The following is a 21755-nucleotide window of genomic DNA, read 5'->3' as shown; positions in this document are numbered from 1 at the left end:
ATACCTTGAAACAGACACACAGTTTTCAAAGCCAAAGGTATTCTGCTGCTTCTCCCCACCCCAACCAAGACTCTGAGGTTTGCTGAGAGTGAAGGCTAACCTCTCACTTCCAACACTTGTACAAGTCTTTCTGTGTCTTTTTTTTCTTCCATATCATATCTGTCTTCAGAGCACTCATGCCCTACATGTCCCTTTCAATAATCTTTTAATGCATAGTACCTTTTCAAATACATTAAGAAAGAGATAGACCTCCTTTTTGTATACACAGGGATTCAGAAAAAAATCAAATAAGCAATTGCTTATCTCTTCCTATTAACAGGCATGTCAGCTTTGAAAATGCAAATCTACTACCTGAGAAAAAACAAGTGTCTACTAGATCTAAAAGAGACTCTTTCACACTGATTAAAAACTGATTCTTAATGAGGACTTCTTAAACATTTGTCACACATCAAACACACTCTCTGAGGTGGCTCTATGGCCCACTGTGGTTGAATCCTTTGATGATAAAGTTCTAAAATCAACAATCTTAGGAAATTTATATTTGTATCACTGTGAGATTTGTAGAGCTTATTTAAGATATAATTTTATGTCAAGATATTATGTTAAAACCACATAATTTAAACATTTTTAAAATCTTGCTAATGCAACTGTTTCTTCATGCCATCAATTTCAAGTCCAAAGACCAGCCATGTGGCGACCATACTTGTTACCTGCTTCTCAAAGCCCTCTTTCAGTCTCTCAGTCTTGTTTACACACTTATTTTCTCCGAATTTCAGGCTATGTCAATTTTTTCGAAAGAACTGTATCATCTCTATTATATAGTTCTCCAGAAACCAATGCAGGACTCAAAGAGAATTCTTTTCATAAAACAAAACAGTGGAATAATTTTATTTTCTTGTGGTACTGGGGATAGAATCCAAGGCCTCCCACATGCTAAGCACAAGCTCTCCCACTGAGGTGCACCCCCAGACCCTGTAATGAACTTTCAATTCTCTGTGATAATAGAAGTGAGGCATGATGCCTAAGGGTCTGGAAATGAAAAACTAAAGACCAAGCTTGCCCATCTTTTATTTCCTTCTCATTGCTATTTGCTGCCCTTATGAACGTCAATGTAGCCTGGGTTTTGGCAGTTTTGAAATATGCCGTTGTGGCGTGGTGCTAGTGTTTTGGTGCTAGTATTTCTTAAAACTATAGTCAATGTATCTACTTGAGCCTTGAAGTCAGGGGCAGCTCCTTTTCCTTCATTCCATGCTAACGCTATCACCCATTTCAAGCTTTGTTCCATCAGGATGACCCTGGGATGTTCCAGCCTCTGGTCTCCACACTGCTGAGATAAACTGCTAATCTGAGCTGCTCCCTCTCCATGGCAGAGGACACTTTCCATATGGCCCTGACACCTTCCACAGAGACCTGTAGGGTGAAGACCATAGGAAGTCTCCTCACCGAGAACCTTGAGGCTCTCTGTCTCGTCTCATCCCGTTCCCCTTTGTTGTGGATAAACAGTTGGGGTGTTTGGCCTCTCATTAACTTTCTCTCCTCCTCCACTTGGAGGTGGGCAGATGAATGGCTGGTTCTATCTCTTGGGCCTGAAGTGCTTGGTGGGGGCAGTCATCCTGTTAACACCACTTTTCTTCTCTGGGTACAGCTGAGAACCACCTTATAATCAGAGAAGAGCTCCATGAAGTTACTCCCCACACCCTCAAAAGCATCAAAACAGTCTTTTTGGACACATTTTCCTCTGAATACCAATGGACGCCACTGTTTAATGAAACAGTCTCTCCTTACAGCCAGTCTTTGTGGGATCCCATATGTTCCTGGGCAGAGGGGAGGGGTCTGCTGAGCAACGTCGCCACTGTGAATCTGACTCATCAGTTGACTCCGAGGACATGCTGCTGGACAGTGTGAAGCCAGATCTGTTGCCCAATGGCAATCTCTAACGCAATGGCTTGCATTTTCTGGACTAAACATACCTTTGGCTTTGATATGTTTTAGTTTTCATCTGCTCTGATGTGTTCACTTGAAAAGCAAAACAACATAAAGGAAAAAGAAAAAAAAAAAACCTCTACTTCCAAACTATAAACTGTCTTGAGTTTATGTATAATTTGTTTGTAACACTCTACTCTCCCCTCTTTGGATCTTGTCTCCTGCCTTCCACCCAGACCATCTCTCTCAACTCTGCTGTTTAACAAAACCTAGCCAATTTGTCCTCCAGGCCCAGGAAGATACCTCTTCCTTCTTCACAGGTCTGTAGGGCTCCACCAGACACACACTCTCCTGGAAGCTTTGGCTTCTCTCTCTTAGTTGCTAGGAGTATTTACAAGCTGCCTTTTGTTAGTTTCTTATACAGCTAGTGCCTTTCCACCCCAAGGAAGCTCTCGCTCTTGGATAGCTGAATGGTTACATGGTCAAATTTGCATTACCTCATATGGAACAAATAGTGTTCAATGTGTTTAATAAGTCAGATAGAACAAAGAAAGCAGAAAGTATAAAGGTAAATGGTCATTACACAGAGTGCATCCATTAGTAAGCCCTTTTTGCCAGAAACAGAGAGTGTGCCCTCAAGGAACTTAATCTGGCAGGAAGAACATAAAAAAAAAAAAAAAAAAAAAAAAAAAGCTGGGCTTGGTGGCATATGCCTATAACAACAGTACTTGAGAGACTGAGACAGAAGGATTGTAGGTTTGAGGCCAGCTTATCAATTTAAGACCTTGCTTCAAAATAAATAAAAAGAGCTGGGTGTAGCTTGGAGGTAGAATGCCCCTGGGTTCAATCCCCATTCAAAAAAAAAAAAAAAAATCTGGTCTACAATTTCCCTACCTCTCTGGATTGAACCCAGAGGCATGCTATCTTCAAGCTATACCTCTTATTTTTATTTTGAAACAAAGTCTTGCTAATTTACTGCACTCTGGCCTTGAACTTATGATCCTCCTGTTTGTTCTCATAAGTACTGAGATTACAGGGGTATGTCATCGTGCCCAGCTTCAGGCCCATAACTTAACAAACACAAGCAGGTACCATGGGCTGGCACTGTTTCAGGCGCTGACGATGTGGGGCTGAATGAACATATATGGTGCCTTACCACCCGCAGTTAAGGAAGCTAAACCAACATGCCAAGCATGCAACTAGAACCTCAAGTAAAGGCTATGAAGTATTGGGAGAGAGGAGGTTTAGGGGAGATGCTGGGGGAAGGAAGGGTGTGGGGGAGATCAAGGGTGGCTTCTTCCAGAAGTGCCAGCTGGGTTGAGGTCAGAAGGATAAGAGTGAGATTAAATAACTAAATAACGACACAAACAAACCTTCAGGGAAGAGGAGAAACTGGCCAATTCCAGGAAGTGGAAGAACCTTAGTGTGTCAGAAGCAAAGTAGGCAGTACAGAGCTAGCCCCACAAGGTCTGAAAGTCACAGAAGTCTGGATTGTATTTCAAGTGCATCAGAAAGACAAGAAAGCCGTAAGCCAGAGTGACATGTAATTTATATCTATAAAAGACCCTTCTGGAGGCTAAATGAAAAATGACTGAGCCGGGCGTGGTGGTGCACACTTGTAATATCCGTGCTTGGGAGGTGGAGACAGGAGGATCCTGCAGGTTCGAAGGCAGCCTTGTAAGAAAGCGACCCTGTTTCCAAATAAAATATAAAATAGGTCTGGGTCTGGGAGTGTAGCCCAGAGGTAGAAGGGTTCCAGTACCACCAAAAAAAAAAAAAAAGACTGAAAGAAGGCAATACAAGACAGTATGGCCAGGTGGTGGCTATGGTGAGAGGCCAGGAAAGGCGCAGGCTGGCAAGGGTGTGACAGAGGGGTGGCATGGCTTCAGAACTGAGCACTAAAGTAGATGGAGGTGGTCAGTAATTAATATGATGTTTAAAACGCTTATGATGCTATGTTTTACTTTAAAAAGTTAATACAAAAGGCTTAAGTAATTATAAGGTAAATACATCTTCTCTCCTTATATATTCACTTCCCCTCCTTTTCTAGTTGGGAATGAGATTTCTTTCTCATGGAACCACAAATGTTCACAGATGATGTCATTTCATGTTCACAGAGGGTATCATTTCATGACCCTAACCACCTACTCATGTACACATAGCTCTCCACTCTTGCATACATGGGTGTAAGATTTTAAATTCTGTGTCTTGTTTGGTTACAGGTAAGAGAGTCTAGAAAAGAACGCTGTATCTCAACACATTTGGAAAGTGGCCACGTGCAATGAAAGGTGATACCCGTTAGTGTTTGTCACAGCATTAAAGAGGCACAGGCTATTTGTATGTGGATATATAAAGCTGCTGGATGAAGATAAGAGTGGGTCTAACTGTGTGTGGGCTATATATTTTACTGACCAGAATTAAAAGCTTTATTTTTGATGGATAGAGGGGAGAAAATGAGGAAGAGAATATTGAACTCAAAGGCTGTACATTGTCAGTATTTAAAAAGGCCAAATTATGTTATGTGCACGCGTAACTATGTTAAGAACAAATCCCACTACCATGCACACTCCATAAATGCACCAATAAAAAATAAACGGTTAGAAGGTTTTATGCTCAAGAACATATCCTGGAGCACTGGTGAGCCAAGGTGAAGGCCTGCTGGTCCACGGCTCCAAGGCCTGCCATTTACACGGACCTTAACAAGAGAGACTTCCTTGAAGTTACACCACTGTTCTACAGCGAAAGACAGCACCAAAAGTGGCCCAGGGGGACCCTGATTGATTTATTTTCCCTAAGTAGTTAGTTTAATATGAAAACTAAAAGGCTAAGCAAACTACACTGAAATATTTCCTAAAGTAAATTTCTAAACTACACATTTTGCTCTAGTCCAGATTGGTATTTCTCAAACTAGGGTTGAAGACAATGCCACCTACAGTGAGTCTAAGACATTATTACCATCACTTCTGAAACCCTCGGCTCTTACTCCAGGGATCATCTACAGGGATGGCACAGCCTGCCCCACCGGAACTCCTTCCCCATCAGTCAAGGTCTCACCAAGGACCACCCATAGCTGTGGCTCTGACAATCACTGAGGATGGGCCAAGAGACAGCATCAAATCCAACACATTACTTTCTACATGAGGACAAAAGCTACTCAAAATCAGGAGGGAAAGCTGCCCTCTGCATAACAGAATCCAAATACAAAGCAGGAACCTGAAAACACTTGCTAAATTTCATAAATACATTATAAAATATACATTGCAATTTAAAGATTAAGTTTTGAGATCAATTTGGACTACTTAAAAGCTGCACTAGAGCCAAATCCAACACAGCTTTTGTTTCAACTCTTCCATACATGAAGGAAATGCAGGCAAAAGCAGCAGCCGCACACTGTTTTTCAACCACCTTTCCTGCTCTCTGTACCTGGACACCTTGGTGACATCCTATGCTCAAAAGGTGTGCCCCCTGACTTACTAGGGCTTGGAACAGCTGGTGTCTAATGTGGACTTGTTAAACAGTAACATGTAAAACCCTTGAGATTGTGGAAAAGTGCCACCTTTGGCTGTCACAGCAGTGCCCAGACTATATAATCATAATCAAGAAAAGCCAGTGTGTAACTGCTTATTAAATGCATATTAGAAAATTCCTTGTGAAACCTGAAAATGCACAAATTAGATTGTATGCTATAGTCCTTCTAAATGGTTAATATAATTGGGGGGGGGTAGTTTAGACCACTTGTTGAGAACACATTACCAGAAAATGGCATATACTCTGCAAGCAGAAAATTCACTAAGACAACTCTCCCTCCCTGAATAAACAAAAGTAAACCACAACAAAACTCAGCTTCAGACTATTTTATGTTCCTCCTCTTGGTTTGTTGTTACAATTTTAGAACTTCTGTCCTATCAAAAAAGTTTTACCTGAAAAAAAAAGTCAAATTAATGACAGAAAATAGAATCTGTTTTCTACTTTCACTTTAAATCCCATAAAATATGAGCCGGGAGTGGTGGCACACACTTGTAATCCTGGCATTTGGGAGGCTGAGACAGGAGGATCGTGGTTCATGGACAGCCTCAGCTAACACTTAGGCCCTTTGCAACTCAATGAGACTATAAATAAAGACCAAAGACTAAAAATAAAGACTAAAAAATAGGGCTGGGGTGTAGCTCAGAGGTAGAACACCCCTGGGTCCCATCCCCAGTACCACATACACACAAAAAATCCATAAAATGCGGGACACAGAAACACCAAATCTAAAGCTACGCATGTTCCGAGTGGGCCTGGAATGCCTTGGCTGGCCCCGCTGCTTTCCCCAACAGTTTTCACTTGTACCGTCACAAGACAGGGAGAGGTATCCCTGCCAGCACTGCAGTGATTAAACTGCATGACGGGAACAACTTCATGTTCACGCTATGATTCCTAAAAAACCAAAATATCATTTAATCTTTAAAGGTAATGCCAAGTATGGGAAATAACTCCCAGGCTTTGCTGAAAGTGTCATCAAAGAACAAAACGCTATGATTACAATGCTAACATGGAGTCCATAAACATCAGCAAGATGAAAAGTAATCTCCATCTAGTTTAGGAGCCTCAGGTTATAACCTGTGTGTTAAATTCAATTAAAGCCACAACACCCATCCACAGGTCAGGCAGTTTCCCTTACCCGATAAAGACACAAAACCCTGCCCCTATTACTGGCATAATCTTTAGTTAAAATTTTAAGTACTCTTCCTCATAGACTGTATTGGCTTATTATTTGATTTAAAAATTTTACTAGGACTAAGTTATTTTCTTCCAAGGCTCCAACTGCTAGAGACACAAGAAATTTCCACATGATTATAGTTAAGAGTAGAAATAGTCCTGTGAAAAAGAAGTCCATTTTCTGTTACTCTAACAAAATAAGTTCACAGTCTGGAGGTTAAAGAGCATGTCATGAACCTGGCCAGACTCTGGTGAGGCCTCATGGTAGGAACACATAAAAGTGTTAATTAATATAGCCAGACCTGGGGTTGGGAGGGAGGCAGAAAGAGATGGAGACTCACTGGGGGATCACAAACACTCATTAATCCCCTTTGAAGGCATGCTCCAGTGACCTAGCACCCCACTTATCCTCACTTTTAAAGGCTCCATGACCGCTCAGTATCAGCACACTGAGAACCAAGCTTCCAAGACACGAACCCAATTTGGGGGAATAGACTCAAACTACATCCAAACCGTGAGGTGGCCAACCCATAAGAAGCCAGCACTGGGGAAGAGAGAGGCTTCTAAACAGGAAAGGTAGTCCTTCAACTCCAGAACCAGCAAAGGGTTTCACTGGTACAATTTCCAAAACACTAATTTCATGACTGACTCCTTTTTTATTATTACAGAAGAATATAGCCATTCACCCCTCTCACTGATTGCTTCTAAATACACCCTCCACTCCCCTTAAGCACAACACTTTTATGTGTCCCTCCTTGGTAACAGAATATTTCTAAAATTGGCTGAGCAGTTTAGGGCAGTCCAGGTTTGTCTCCAGAGATGAGGCCAGCATCCTCAGGCATGCCAATTCTCAATGTTCAGATCTAGCCTGACCTGTGGGGCCACTGAGCTGTGAATATAGTCTTTACATCAACAAGGACTCCTGAGTAGGTTTAACATAATCAGGTTGGGAGGGGGGTGGAAAAGACAGATAATCAAATAAAATTCATTTAAGTCAGTATCCCAATCACTTAAACCTAGGTTTAATGACCATGGTTTATAATCATTTTGATTACTATGCTTTGAGTTTACTGTTTTCTCACAGTCAACAGTAACTGTGACTTTAGTTCAGATCATGCTGGGAGAGGTAGTCGCCTTCCTAAGGTTGTGACAATGAGGGCTCACCCAGAGGTCAAACGATGGCACAAGGGTGAGGGTGTCGTCAGTGACCGAATGTCCCTGTTAGGGCGTGGACTTTGTGACAACTGTTTGTCAGCATGGAGCTGGGTGGGGGGATAACAGAACATAGGAAGACAACATGGCCCTTTGTACAACCTACAGTTGTCCCCTGAACCACAAAGTCATTTACATTTCCTCCCTTGCCACATACATGTAAGAACTTAAAACTGCAGACAGAAATAAATATGAATAATGTAACTGGACAGAAAGAAGGATTATTTTATGGCACAGTTGAGAATGCAATGAGTTCCCATAAAGGAAAATTTTAGGCACAAACAGTACTGTGTGTATGCACATGTGTGCATGTTATTATAGACTAGATATTATCATAAATAAATTGGATCTAGAAGTGCCATCTCCCCAAAAGGGAGGTGGTAAAAGCACATACACGTAATCTTAGCAGTTGGGAGGAGACCGGAGGACTGCAGATTAGTGGCTAGCCTCAGCAGCAGAATGCCTTGGGTTCAATTCTCAGTACCACAAAATAAAGAAAGAAGTAGCCAGTATATTTGTGTTGATGAGCAAATATATAGAGCAACAAATGTTTTGGAGGTAAGGTTTAAAATGTTTCCTATTTTTGTTGTTGTTGAATGCCATCCCCTTTTTTGGTACTGGGGTTGAAACCAAAGGAGTTATACCTTTGAGCTATATCTCAAAGGTTTTTTTTTTCCATTTTGAAATGGGTTCTCACTAAGTTGCTGAGACTGGCCATGAACCTGTGATCCTCTTGACCCAACCTCCCAAGTACTGGGATTACATGTGTATGTCACACCCTGCTGAATGTCATATTTTAACTAGATTTTGCCCAGATATAGTATTAATCTCTAAAAAAGTGTAATTATGAAAAGACATGTTATAATGAACCATAAAATGAAAATGATTTTTTATTCGCTGTATATATTTATTGGTCACCTACCAGGAAGCTGGGGGTAGAAAGTCAAAGAGGAAATATCTCGGTTCCTCCTCTTAGGAAGCTCCCTTGAATACCAGGGACTGCTTTGAAGACGAATAAATCAACTATGCTTCAAAGGCCGTGTGCAAGTGCCACAGAGACACAGGGAGAGGAGCACAAGCCTGCTACCTCACCTTCCCAGACTGGGTGCTTGGGGGGAGTGCAGCCAGAATCCCACACAGACCATCTATGACCCCACTAGCTGTTCTCTTTGTGTCTCCATGATGGCCCAGTGCATCAGACACATTTCCTGTGTGTGGGTGCCTAAGCAAACAGTGTCCCTCAAGGGTGGTAGAAAAACAGCCCACAAAGACAACTGAGAAGAAATGGCCAGAGAGGTAAGAGGTAAACAAAGATAACAGGTTCTGCAAACAAGTATTTTAGAAACATGGGTGAAACAAGAAAGAAGACTGGTGGAATTGAAACCCTTTCACACCGTCTGTTGGTAGGAATGGACAGGAATGTGCAGCTGCTATGGAAAACAGCTCGGAGCCCAGGTGCTGTGGTGCCTGACTGTAAGCCTAGCCACAGGAGGCCGAGGCAAGACACTGCAAGTTGGAGGCCAGGTGGGTGACTTAGCAAGACCTTGTCTCAAAATAAAATAGAAAGGGCTGGGGGTGTAGCCCAGTGGTAGAGGGTTCCATGCCCCGTATGGGGATGGGAGGGGGCGGGGAGAAGACAACATGGAGGTTCCTCTAAAATTTAAAAACGGGAACTACCATATGATATCCCATTTCTTTGTATCTAAGTGGAGAATTGAAAGCAAGGACTCAGACACTATACAACCATGTTTATAGCAGTGTTATCACCAAAAGGAGAAAGTAACAAAGTGACCATGAGGGATCAATGAATAAGCAAAATGTGGCAGCACCTTGTTAAGGTTAAGGTGTGTACCACATGCTGTGACATGGGTGAGATGTAAAGACACTGTGTTCAGAAAAATAAGTCACAAAAGAAAAAACCCTGCATGATTCCATTAATCATGTGTATCCATTAATGTGAGGTATTTAGGAGTAAACTCATGACAGAAAATAGAAAAGTGGTTGCCAGGGACTGTGAGAAGCTGGGTACAGAGCTTCACTTGTAAGAAAGATGCAAGAGTTCTAGGATCTATGCACAATATGAATCCATATAACACTACTGTACTGTAAGCTGAAAATGTTCAGAGTGGTAAATTTAGTGTATGTTTGCTATTGCAACTAAAAAAAAAAAATTAAAAAGAGGGCCAGGGTATAGGTCAGTGGTACAATGTTGCCTAAAACGTGCAAGGTTTGATCCCCAGCACTGGTGGTTAGAATATATATTCTTTTTTGTGTGTATGTACTGCTAGGGATGAAATACAAGGCCTCTTGACGCTAGGCACGCCCTCCACCACGGAGCCACACCCCCAGCACAGAAAGTGCAGGTTCTGATGAGGCCTGTGCATCAGACTTCATTAGGAGGACCAGCAACCCTAGTGTTGAGTCTCTGTGAAGAAGCTGGCGCAGGAGCCATATGTTATTATGGGGTAATAAGCAGAGGGAAGAGAGCTGGCCACTGCAGACTCTATTCTTAGAAGTGTGGTCTCATAGGGAGGTGGCAACAAGGCTTTATTAAAATGATCCCCAGCCAGGCATGGTGGCACATGCCTGTAATCCCAGTACTTGGGAGGCTGAGACAGGAGGATCGTGGTTTGCAGGCAGCCTCAGCTACTTACTGAGGCCTTCTGCAACTCAGTGAGACCCAGTTTCAAAAATAAAGAATAAAATAGGGATGAGGGTATAGCTCAGAAGTAGAATGCCCCTGTGTTCTATCTCCAGAAAAAAAAAAAAAAAAAAAAAAAAAAAAAAAAAAAAAAAAACCGGGGGTACAGCTCAGAGGCAGAATGCCCTTGGACTCAATCCTTAGGACCACAAAAAAAAAGAAAAAAAAAAAAAAATCCGATGCTGGGATTAGGCTGTGTTGTGATCCTGGGCAGGCTCCTTCCCATCTTTTGGGCTGGGGTCTTCTTCAGTGAAAGGGCATTTCATTACAATGACAGCTGTGATGGCAGGCCACAGGGGCATGTCATGGGCCTAGAGGACAACAGACATGCGTGAACAGCAGTCCCTGCTGGGCGGAGAAATGATGTCCTCAGGGCCTCCCTCTGAGTGTGCAGGTGGAGCTGGAGGGGAATGAAGGCTGTAACTCAAATGGCCATGTCTCTGAGGAATCTGGAAGAGGAACAAAGGCTGGTCAACCAAACAAGAGGAGAGACACAGGGGGTTCCCAGGAGCACAGCTGGATGAGCGCAGCAGCTTTGAGTGGAGCAGGTGTTGGGTTTCAGTGAAGGTAAGAAGGTGTGATAAATCTTCTCTCGGAAACTGAGCATCAGGGAAACTGAATGAAGACAAAACTATGAACATAACAGGTATGTCACAAAGTCAGGAGGAGGATGAGAAGGGCAGAAGCCAGCTCAATGGGGAAAAATAAAGAGCTGAGCCGGGCGTGGTGGCGCACGCTTGTAATCCCCGCGCTTGGGAGGCAGAGACAGGAGGATCGCGCAGGTTCGAAGCCAGCCACACGCGCTGGCTCAGGAGACCCTGTTTCCAAATAAAAATATAAAAATAGGTCTGGGAGTGTAGCCCAGAGGTAGAAGGGCTTCCAGGAACCCCAGTACCACCAAATAATAATAATAAATAAATAAATAAATAAATAAATAAATAAAGAGCTGAGGGGCTGCAGTGGAGCAGAGTGACAAAGAGAAACCCCATGGAATCACAGGCAGAGGTTACCTTCTCCCCATGACCAAGAGCCCACAGTGCTGGGGCAGCCCTGCCACGAGGGCTGGTTCTGGGGCCTGAGCTCCTCAAGGGAATAGATCTGGTAGGCACCCTTGGGATTACTGAGCAATTGCTTCCTGGATGCTGTCACACAAAGCAACATCCTGCACTGGTACTGCTGAAAGATGCTCTGAAATGTAAATGTACAGGTGTTTTTCTTTCCAACTACAGGAATCACTTCATTCCATATTTACCTACAAGGTAAAAACTTGCCCTACATCTCACTGCCTTAGTAAATTCTCCCAACTATACTGATGAATGATTATATCTCCTTTTTTTTTTTTCAGATGACACTCACTAATGATTAAAGCAGAAAGCATAAAAACCCATCCAGCTTGAGCCAGGAGTGGTGGTACATGCTTGTAATCCCAGCATTTGGGAGGACAAGACTGGAGGGTCGCAGCTCGTGGGCAGCCTCAGCTACTTAGTGAGGCCCTTTGCAACTCAGTGAGACCCTGTTTCAAAATAAAGAATAAAAAATAGGACTGGGTGTGTAGCTTGGAGGTAGAATGCCCCTGAATTCCATCCCCAGTACACCAAAAAAAAAAAAAAAAAAAAAAAAAAAGCTCATTAAGTGTATGTGGAAATGTTAGTTAAGCATTATGTTTTAACAGTGGGACTAGACGATGTACCAGACTCCAGAGATGATTAAAATGTTTTCTATGATGCTTTTCCATTCCGACCATTTAAAACATTAATGGATCTGTACACCCACATTCTGGATTCTTCCATGAGGTTTTACTTTCTCAGAGATTCCACTAGGGAATCACCTCTCATCTAATCAGTCCAGATGCACAGGCCATTTATTGTTTCCTTTTGTTTTGCAGTGCTAGGGATGGATCCTAGGGCCTCATGCATTCTAGGTAAGGGCTCTACTACCGAGCTACACTCCAACCCTTCTAAGCTAGTGAGAACTTTTCCAAACAAAGCAAAACAGCCTGGGGAATTTCCTAGCATTTTCCTCCAAATAGTTCCTGACACGTTGTCTTTTATTTGTAAAGAATGCAAATGACTTGTAAAAGTAACATACTATGTTAGGAAAGGGATGAATGCAGTGCTGTTTCCCAAAGACAGGACCACAAGAGGAGGAAGAAGCACAGAGATGCAAAGCTATGAAGAGAGCGGGTGAGCACAGGGCTCAGTCTCTAGGGAGGATTAGGTTGTGTGTGAAAGAACCTACCTCCCCAAAGCGGAACTGACACTTAATACTCATGATATGTCTCTAACTTTTGAAAGTAGTATATTTTAAAGCAGCTTTGATTTCCAAGGTTGTTAACTTTTGCCAGGTGGGCCCAGTGAGGACTTCAGGATTACTGCCATTAGCTCTGGATTTCCCCTGGGAAGCCACTCCTCCCCTGCCATATTAGGGAGTTTAAAAGTTGATCTCTGCTGGGTGTGATGGCACACACTTGTAATCCCCGCGCTTGGGAGGCGGAGACAGGAGGATCACGCAGGTTCAAAGCCAGCCGCGCTGGTTTAAGAGACCCTGTTTCCAAATAAAAAAGTATAAAAACAGGTCTGGGAGTGTAGCCTGGAGGTAGAAGGGTTTCCAGGAATCCCAGTACCCCCCCCCCCCAAACACACAAAGTTGATTTCCCCAGACCTTCTGAAGAGAAGCCCCTTTTCCATTCGGCCTGTTGAGAAATTAGGGTACCAGTCCAGAGTGTCCTGACTGTACCTTGTTTCCACATGGGAAGAGTCCACTTGACTCCAAGGTGGATAGAGGGGTGGGGTCTGTTATCTTTTCAGGCCCTGGATCCAGCTGTGCTTGGACTTTGGTTACATGAACTGACATATGCACAAGATTGTTTGACCCAATTTAAGTTAGAGATATTGAGACAGAAAATAAAGTTTTGACTACTATAGTACTTATCACTAGTGTGAACCATAAAATGTCACTTGAAACCATGTGGCACCAGAAGGCAGGGAAAGATTCTAGGGTGGGCTCTCTTTTCTCACCAACTCTGCTGAATCACTTTATCAAACCACCTTATCTTTTAAAAATGTGCCCTGCCTCTCACAGCCTCATTAATTTCTCCCAATTACACCGATGAATAATACATTCTCCTTTCTTTTCAGAGGACACTCAACTAATGATTAAAGTAGAAGGAACTTAACTTTTACAATCTGCCTCATCTATACAACAAGGAATCACTGAATGAGGAAATTAAAACACGGCGAAGTCAAGAGAACTGAAAGCCCAGAAAGGAGACAGAATTGCCCTCACCTAAGACGTAGATGTCATTTGAGGAATATTCTAGAAGACTGGTACCCTGCTGATGACAGTAATAAAAATGGGAATACAAAAGTGGAATTTGTAACAGATATTCAGCTCCCACTAGTACAAGAGTAAATATCAAAGCAACAAGAGAAAATATTAAAAGGAACTTAACCTGAAAATAACTTTTTCCTTCTATCCTTGTACCATCTAAAGTTCAAAAGTAACAGGAATTATAGCTGGGTTCCTTTTTTTTCTTAAAGATTTACACTCCTTTTTTTGAAACTGAACCTAAGGAACCTAAATTTCTTTCTTACTTTAAACAACTCCAAAGCAATATCTGTTGGTGTATTCAAAACTGAGCAGGAAACATCAAATTAATGTAAATTAATTAGCAGTTTTCTAATTCCTTAAGGCAGAGAGCAGCCAGCCCTAACCATGGAAGAGTCAGGCCATGAGCGGGTAAAGAGGGCTGTAAATCTGTGTCCTCTTTTGAAGTTCATCCTTTGAAGTGTGCACACTACAGCTCAAACACACAGAAATGAGTGGCACAGTCCCTGGGAAAAGGCTTTCAGATTCCTGAAATCTTCACATTTTGAAAAAGTTGCCAAAAGAGGCAAGTGTTACACAAAAGGAAGTCACAGAAAAATAAATTCTAACAGTCAACTTGTGAAAAGTTTTCCTGTTTAAAATTAAAATAGTAAGATAGCATTTTTTACCTTCTCTGGCAGATACTGAAACGTGGGTTAAAATGTTGGTTAAGAATAGGTAAATGAGCAATCACGATCCTTACAATTTTTTGAGAGAGCAATTTGGCAATACCTATTAAAATCTTTAATTATGGCCCCTGCAATAGCAACTTGCCAATGTACCCTCATATTGTTTAGGAAAAAATGCATGTGTACTTATCACATGTGATAAGTATATATACCTATGAGCAGAGGGAGGGAGAGAGGACAGAGAAAGCAAACGAGGCAAAATGCAAAATGCAAACAATTGGTGAATATGGGTGAAAAGAAAATGGGTGAGCCGGGCATGGTGGCACACGCTTGTAATCCCAGCATTCAGGAGGCTGTGACGGAGGATTGTGGTTCGCGGACAGCCTCAGCTACTTAGTGCAGCCCTCCGCAACTTAATGAGACCCTGTTTCAAAATAAAGAATAAAAAGTAGGGCAGGGGGTGTAGCTTGGAGGTCAAATGCCCCTGGGTTCCATCCCCAGACCCGCAAAAAGAAAGAAAAGAAAAAAGAAAAAAAAGGGGGGTGTTTCTTGTATTGACCTTACAACTTCTCTACTAACAGGAAATCATATTTATATAAAGTTAACAACTTTGAAAGAAATGACTTGAGCCTTAAAACAGAATGTTCTTCAAGGCACAATGTTAGATGAGAAGTGAAAATATCAGTACATTTTATGTAGTATGATCTCATACACAAATACACAGAAAAAGGTCTGAAATGACAAAAACCATTAACCTTTTCTGGGACATTCGGTATTCAGAGGAGAGGACATAATGAACTTTCATGTTTGTTTAAAGTCAAAGCTTGTGGTAAGTATTCTTTCGGCTTAAAACAAGATGTGTGTTAACACTTCTGCAGTGTAACATCAATAAAAATGTATTTATTTTTTATGGGGGGTGTCTTCCAATGTCTGAGGCCATGGATGCACCCAGACTACATATCCCTTGTGGAATGTGTCTGTGTAGACACAGCGGACATGGGGGAAGCTGTGACCTTCCTGTCTCAAGCCTCCCAAGTACTGGAATTACAAATGTGTGACACCATACTCAGCTCTATAAATTTTAAAATAACGTGATTATGGTTTGTATGCTTTTAAAGAATCTTGGGGATAAACAACTTTTTACCACTGCAGACTGAGTCCTGCTGGATCTTCTCTGTGAGGCATCGAGTCTAGCAAGGCCTCTGCACTAGAATTCTGCATGCCCAGGCTTGAGGACCACTGAGCTCACCATAAGAACAGAGGAACCCATGTGCCACAAGTGCCAGTACCTTGCCTGAGGGTATCGATCACATGCTTTGGGATGAGATGGGAAGAAAGTTGGATGTGTGCCTGCCTCAAAGGCTTCTTTCTTCCCCTTTTGTCTGTTTTTTTGGTTCTGTAATTTTTCTGTTTGAATAGCTCTGTTCCTTGTGAGGAGTTAAGTGAGATAATGCACATGGAAGTATCAGAGCTGGGGCCTGTGACACAGAGGTGTCAACACACGCTGGCTGGTTTCATATTGACATCTTGTGATCAAATCCTCATGCACACTTTCAACTGCTGTCTGCTCTAACATGACTTGAAACATCTCCTGGTTTCAAGTGAACATTTTCTTTGTGGCCCTACTGAATGGCTGTTGCTACTAGGCACTGGTCTTCTGGGTGTTTTTTAAACTTTCCCTGGAGTTAAGTCAGTTCTAACTTCAGACACTTCAACACTAGTTGGCCCTATGGGCCTTCTCCTAGAAGGGAGATGCGGATATGGCACTTCTCTGATAAGCACAGGGATGAGGGAGAGGGCTGGATCATCTGGACATATTCCTATTGAGAATAATATCACATTCAAGCCAAGCTGTCTGTCTCTCTGGGGAAGCTTCCTTTGGTTGAAATGCTCATGGGATGGAAAGTATGCTAAGGTGCTTTCAGTAAAATTTCTTAGTAAATCGACTGGCTTTGACGTGCATGTCTAATAGCTAAGTCCACATAACGTGGATAATATTTACACCTTTTAAAAATTTCTAATAGCATTTTCTCAAGTTTCTTACTGCGGAATGATGAGCAATTATATATTTGAATTCATGATAACAAAGTCATGATAAACCAGCTGTTAAAAGCAGTTGCTTCTGTTGTAGAATTAACTCATTAGGCAATTAAAAGAGATTTCTTTCATTTCTGAGTGAAGCAATAGATTCATATTTTAAACCAGTTCCATACTTAAAATAGTTGAAAACAAAATACACATATGGTTTATTCTATAAAAGAAATTGTGTGGGGGATAAAACACCCCAGAAACATTCACTCTTTTGGTTCATAGATATTCAAATATCTGTTGTTTTCAGTGGCAAATATATCCCCCGAATATACATGATTAATGTTTTGAATAGGAGATGGTTCACTTCCCAATGACTCCACCGTATTTGCTTCAATTAGTTTTAGAAAAACAAATCAGTTTTCCAATGCAGCTCTAAAATTAATCTGGAAAGTTAAAAACAAACAACTGCTTTAAAAATTTATAAGTGTGGACCAGCAATCTAAAAGAGCTACATACAGTCTCTCTCCTCTCTGTGCAGGAAAGACAAATGCATGGCTTTCTGGAATACCTGTTTGTGGCCACACTCCCTGTTATCTCAACAGCATCTCTCCCTCTCCATCCTTCTCCCACTGAGCCAGCCGTAAGGGGTGCCACAAAGGACTCATCACAGTCCTGTCTTCAATAAGTACTCACCTTCCTGGAACCACTCAGCCCGCAGGGATTCGCAGAGAACTCATTATGTGGCAGGCACAGTCATCCCATCTGGGGCCTACATTCCATTGGAGGGAACCTCAATAGCCACTCTCTGATGTGGGAAGGGGTGAAGGCACTGGAGAGGCAAGACCCCCAGCCACCTGTAACTCTGCAGGTGGCCCTGCTGCCCGCCCCAGGTACTACCTGGTTTTTGCAACCTGGCTTCTTCAGGAAGGACACCCCAAAGGGATGACCCATAAGAGGCCCCATTTTTTTTTTAAATTCATGTGTAAGTCTGATTCCAATTTAGGCTGTAAGGATGTTACTAGCCACTGTCTAAAAACACTCCAAAGTGGCATCTATTTTTCCTCTAAGTAGACATTATGCTGTAAGCAGTACATAGAACGTAGGGTTGTCTGGTCAAACACTGGGCAGAAGTGAGCAAGAGGGGCACAAAGATGACAGTGACTTTTGGAGAACGTCTCATGGGCATCTTGGAATTATAGTGCTATTCCCATGCCAATCTACCCAACTCCATGGAACAGAATGAGAACATTTAATATTCCATGCGCATGTATCCATTTTGGTCTTAACCAGAGCCACCCTTAGGGATGTTTTATAAAAACAAAACCAGAATGTGGAAAGTCAAGGGCAGTTAGTTCATTCTGAAAGAACTAACACACTCAAGGGTAGAGGAAACAGACAGTGCTGGAGGCAGTGACCAATCAGAGCTGGACTTTTTGCCCTTGCTGGGTCAAAGCTGTTAAAAAACTTAGGTCCTTCTCCTATAAAAATGTACATCTTTTATGTTATATTCCCAAGAGCCAAGACCAGCAGACTTGAAGCCACAGAACTCCCCTTGCGATGACTCAGCTTTCACCCTGTAGAAGACTCAGGGACAGCATAGACCTGAACGAATGCAGTTATCCTCCAATCAAACTTTACCTATGGCCACAGGAATTTTAATCTATCCTTTTTGTGCGTCAATATTCCTCTTGATTTTTTTTTTCAGTCATTATAAAATGCAAAAACTATCCTTAGTTTGCAAGCTGTGAGCCTGGTGGTAGACAGGGTCTGATCCAGTGGTTGCAGGTTGCCAATCTTTGCCCCAGTCCCTGTATGGGGCACCAGACTCTTGCACAATGCCTGGCCCTGGATACTTAAAGACGCCACCATTTCCGTCTAGTGGAGGTAGCACGCCAGGATGGGATGCACACTGGAGGAGGAAGATAGACACATGGTCTCTCTCTGGCTTCAGCTCTCCACAAACACTATATTCTCTCTAAAATTAACTTCCCTATCTGGAAAACAGAGCCTGCTATTAGGTGACTTAACTGCCCTCCACCTCTGACCTTGCATGATTCTTCTGTATAAGTAAGAGAGAACTATATATGTGAGTAGGTCGACACGTAAGTCACATCTGTAATCAAGCTCATGGATCGGGGTAAGGGGCAAACTGGAGCAGAGGAGCAGCCGCACTCGGGTCAAACGTATATCCGAAATACGCCAGCAAGATGGCAATTTCCTGTCCAAAGGGAAACTCCACACTGTGGCTTATACCCCACTTCTCTGTTAAGCAAGGGCCTAGGCCAACACAAAAACGTGCTAAATGCACCAAAACAAGGCAGTCGGGATAAAGTCCAAGGTGAACACTTCCCTGTAAAAGAAAGTAGCTCCCCAACATACCAATACCTCTTTATTTTGGTTTATATTTTACTGGTAGAGAGATTATATGCTACAGTCATATAATCAAGGAGGGCAAGGAGAGAAAAGGGCCCAAGAGGAGGGGCCTGAGAGAGACAAAGAAGGGCTCAAGGTGAGTGGGGGTGGGGGGGCGCATGGTCCTGGTGCTGACAGGTGGGGATCAGCAGACCTAGGAATGGGTATCACCCAGCACTGTTAAAAGGCATGAAACAGAGAGAGCTACTGGAAAGTATGGTAGGTGGCTGAGGGGCCAGCTCAGTGGCAGAGCACCTACTTAGCACGAGGGTGAGAATCTTAGTATTCCAAAAAAGAAAAAAGAAGAAGAAAAAGAAACTGAGACAGTTTTGGCAGGCAAGACATCACCAAGGCCCCAAATGAGGCAGGGCCAATGTGGCTTGGAGGAAAGAAGTGTGTAACAGAGTTCTATAAAAATGAGTGGCCAGTGAGGGTAGGCTTCCCAGGTGTGCTGCCTTAGGAAATGGGCAGCTGATGGTACAGTCAGGGAAGCGGCAGATCCAGGAGCCAGATGGGGGTGAGTAACAAACAATGTCACTGTGTAGAAGAACGGCCACCTGCTCAGAAACAAGGGACCATGGGGTCTGAGTAGAGAAACAGACCAAACTCTTAAAGTTCCATTAGGAAAACAATGCCCTCATTGAAAGGTGTTTACGGTTATTCAAATGGGTGTGCAAAATAAGCAGCATAGTAGCTTCTGGAGGGATACTGGCCATGCCCAGAAACTGCTGGTGGATTTTTAACATGAGACCCAGTGTCTATGAGGTGTAGAAAGGTAGGTGGTTCCAGAAGTACGACCTGTTTAGAGGGGGTCATTGTTCAGAGCAAGTCAATATGGTGGCACAGTTGTGGATGGTAGAGATAGCTAGTGCTGACTTAAGAGATAAATGGCAAAGGCTCCAAGGAAAGAAAGAAGTTGGCAAGACTTCCCAGAGCCTCCAGCGGACACCTGTGCAAATCCTCCAGACTTACGTGAGCCACGGTGGGTCGGTGGATCTCTAGAGAAGGACACATACCCTTGAGGGTCACTGTCCGGTGCACTGAGCAACAGCCCCTGGCAGCCCACCTGGACACTCACCTTTACCATTAACCGCTAAGCCCGTGGCCATGGCTGCAGTCACGGGGCCAGACACCTGAGGCACTAGTGGGTGTATTCGGGGCCTGCTCCCCATCCTGGCTCGCTCAGCACCGGGGCCCAGCAAAGCTCCCACAGGCTTCTCTGCTGCCACTTCTGGTGCAACCGTGTCCTCCATACTCTGTTCAGGGGGATCCAGTTTCTCAGGGCTCTCGCTCTGAAAGCCATCCACCGCGGTCCTGCTCTTAATGGGGCTCTTAGGCACAAGTATCTTGATGCCTGACTTGGCGAGGTCCATGTTCTTTCGGTTTGAGAGAGATGGGGCTGTGTTTTTCCTGAACTTCTGGCTGGCGGCAAACAACTGGCTGTTTTTGGGCTCGTGGTCTTTACTGATGACCAGTGCTTTAGGTGATGTCTTGGAGAAGCTGCTGTTGGTGGACCTGGAAATCTGTTTCCTGGCATTGTTGGGAGAGGTCCTGTTGGTCCGGGTCACCGCGCTCTCCTTCTGCTTCTCGGTGTGGCGTCGGTTGAAGTCATGGATGTACTCCTCGCAGTTCACGAGATGCTGCTCAGGCTCCCATGTGTCATCCTCACTGTCATAGCCTTTCCACCGAACCAGGTATTCAGTCTTCCCTTTTTTATTTTTCCTCTTGTCAACAATCCTTTCAACCTACATTAGGAGAGAATTTTTAAAAAATTAAAATAAAAAACTTATTTGAGAAAGGCATAAATTTAATAAGGAAGCATCAAAAATAATAAAAGTACCACAGACCATAAAAATGATCTGTTCTTCCCCAACCACAATTATTTAGGGGAAAAATGGTAATAGAAGCCAGGCATGGTGGCACATGCCTGTAACCCCAGTACCTGAGGGGTAAAGAAAGGAGAACTGCAGTTTGAGGCCAGCCACAGCAATTTAGGGAGACCCTGTTTCAAAATAAAATAGGACTGGGCGTAGAATGTCTCTGGGCTCAACGCCCAGTACCAAAAAAGTAATAGGGATTTGAGCAATTTCCTTGAAATGAAAACAAATATAATGCTCAAATTTTATTCTCAGAATATATGGCTAGGATATATGTACTGAAATATTACATAGTACTGCAATTTTATGTTTTTTATTGTTATAACAATTTTATGTTAACAAAAAAGTAAAATTATAATGATTTATGAAAGGAAATATAATGATTACTTTGTTTCAAAACTAAATTTTTCCTTTAAATATTGGTTTGGAATAAATTTTTAGTTATCAGCAAAAAAGAGAATATATGGATATGCATCAGTTAACATTTCTTTGTGATGAAAAAGGCTCTTTTTAATTTTGAACCCTGATCTCCTGAGCTGCTTTCCACAATCATGACTAGAGCAGCACTAGCCATCTACAGCCCTGATCTGGCAACAAGCAATGGTGGGCCATGAAGCTATGGTGAGGCAGTGAGGCTCTCTGTGGCCTGGAAGTGGTGCACTGAGAAAGCATAGTTGGTATTAACAGCATCTTCTTATATTCCAAAGCACTTCATTAAAACCAAAATGATCTGACAGGTCATTTTCCTTCAAGTCCTGGTTTTAATTTCATGGCAACATCTTTAAAGGAAGATGGAGTTAATCTTTAAACTTGATGATCGATATTTTTGGATCAAATGTATAAATTCATATATGCTTGCCCTGTAAGCATATTACTACCCTGACATATTCTACTGCCTTAACA

The 21755-nt window shown here is 42.8% G+C and overlaps 1 protein-coding gene across 1 annotated transcript in view; it reads right to left on the bottom strand.

Moving 5' to 3' along the window:
- CDYL (chromodomain Y like) overlaps nt 1-21755 on the bottom strand; it is a gene marked incomplete at both ends in the record, with an annotated part of 169499 nt that overhangs the window by 39634 nt on the left and 108110 nt on the right. Inside the window, one exon of the mRNA XM_080710079.1 lies at nt 20054-20720. Within this exon, the coding sequence (XP_080566205.1) occupies nt 20054-20720 (667 nt within the window). The remainder of the gene's footprint in view (nt 1-20053; nt 20721-21755) is intronic.

This window comes from Muscardinus avellanarius (assembly GCF_963383645.1).
Source record: "Muscardinus avellanarius genome assembly, chromosome: 14".
NCBI classification, from domain to species: domain Eukaryota; kingdom Metazoa; phylum Chordata; class Mammalia; order Rodentia; family Gliridae; genus Muscardinus; species Muscardinus avellanarius.
Note: the sequence above shows the minus strand (reverse complement) of the source record. Positions and strands in the feature narration are given on the sequence as shown.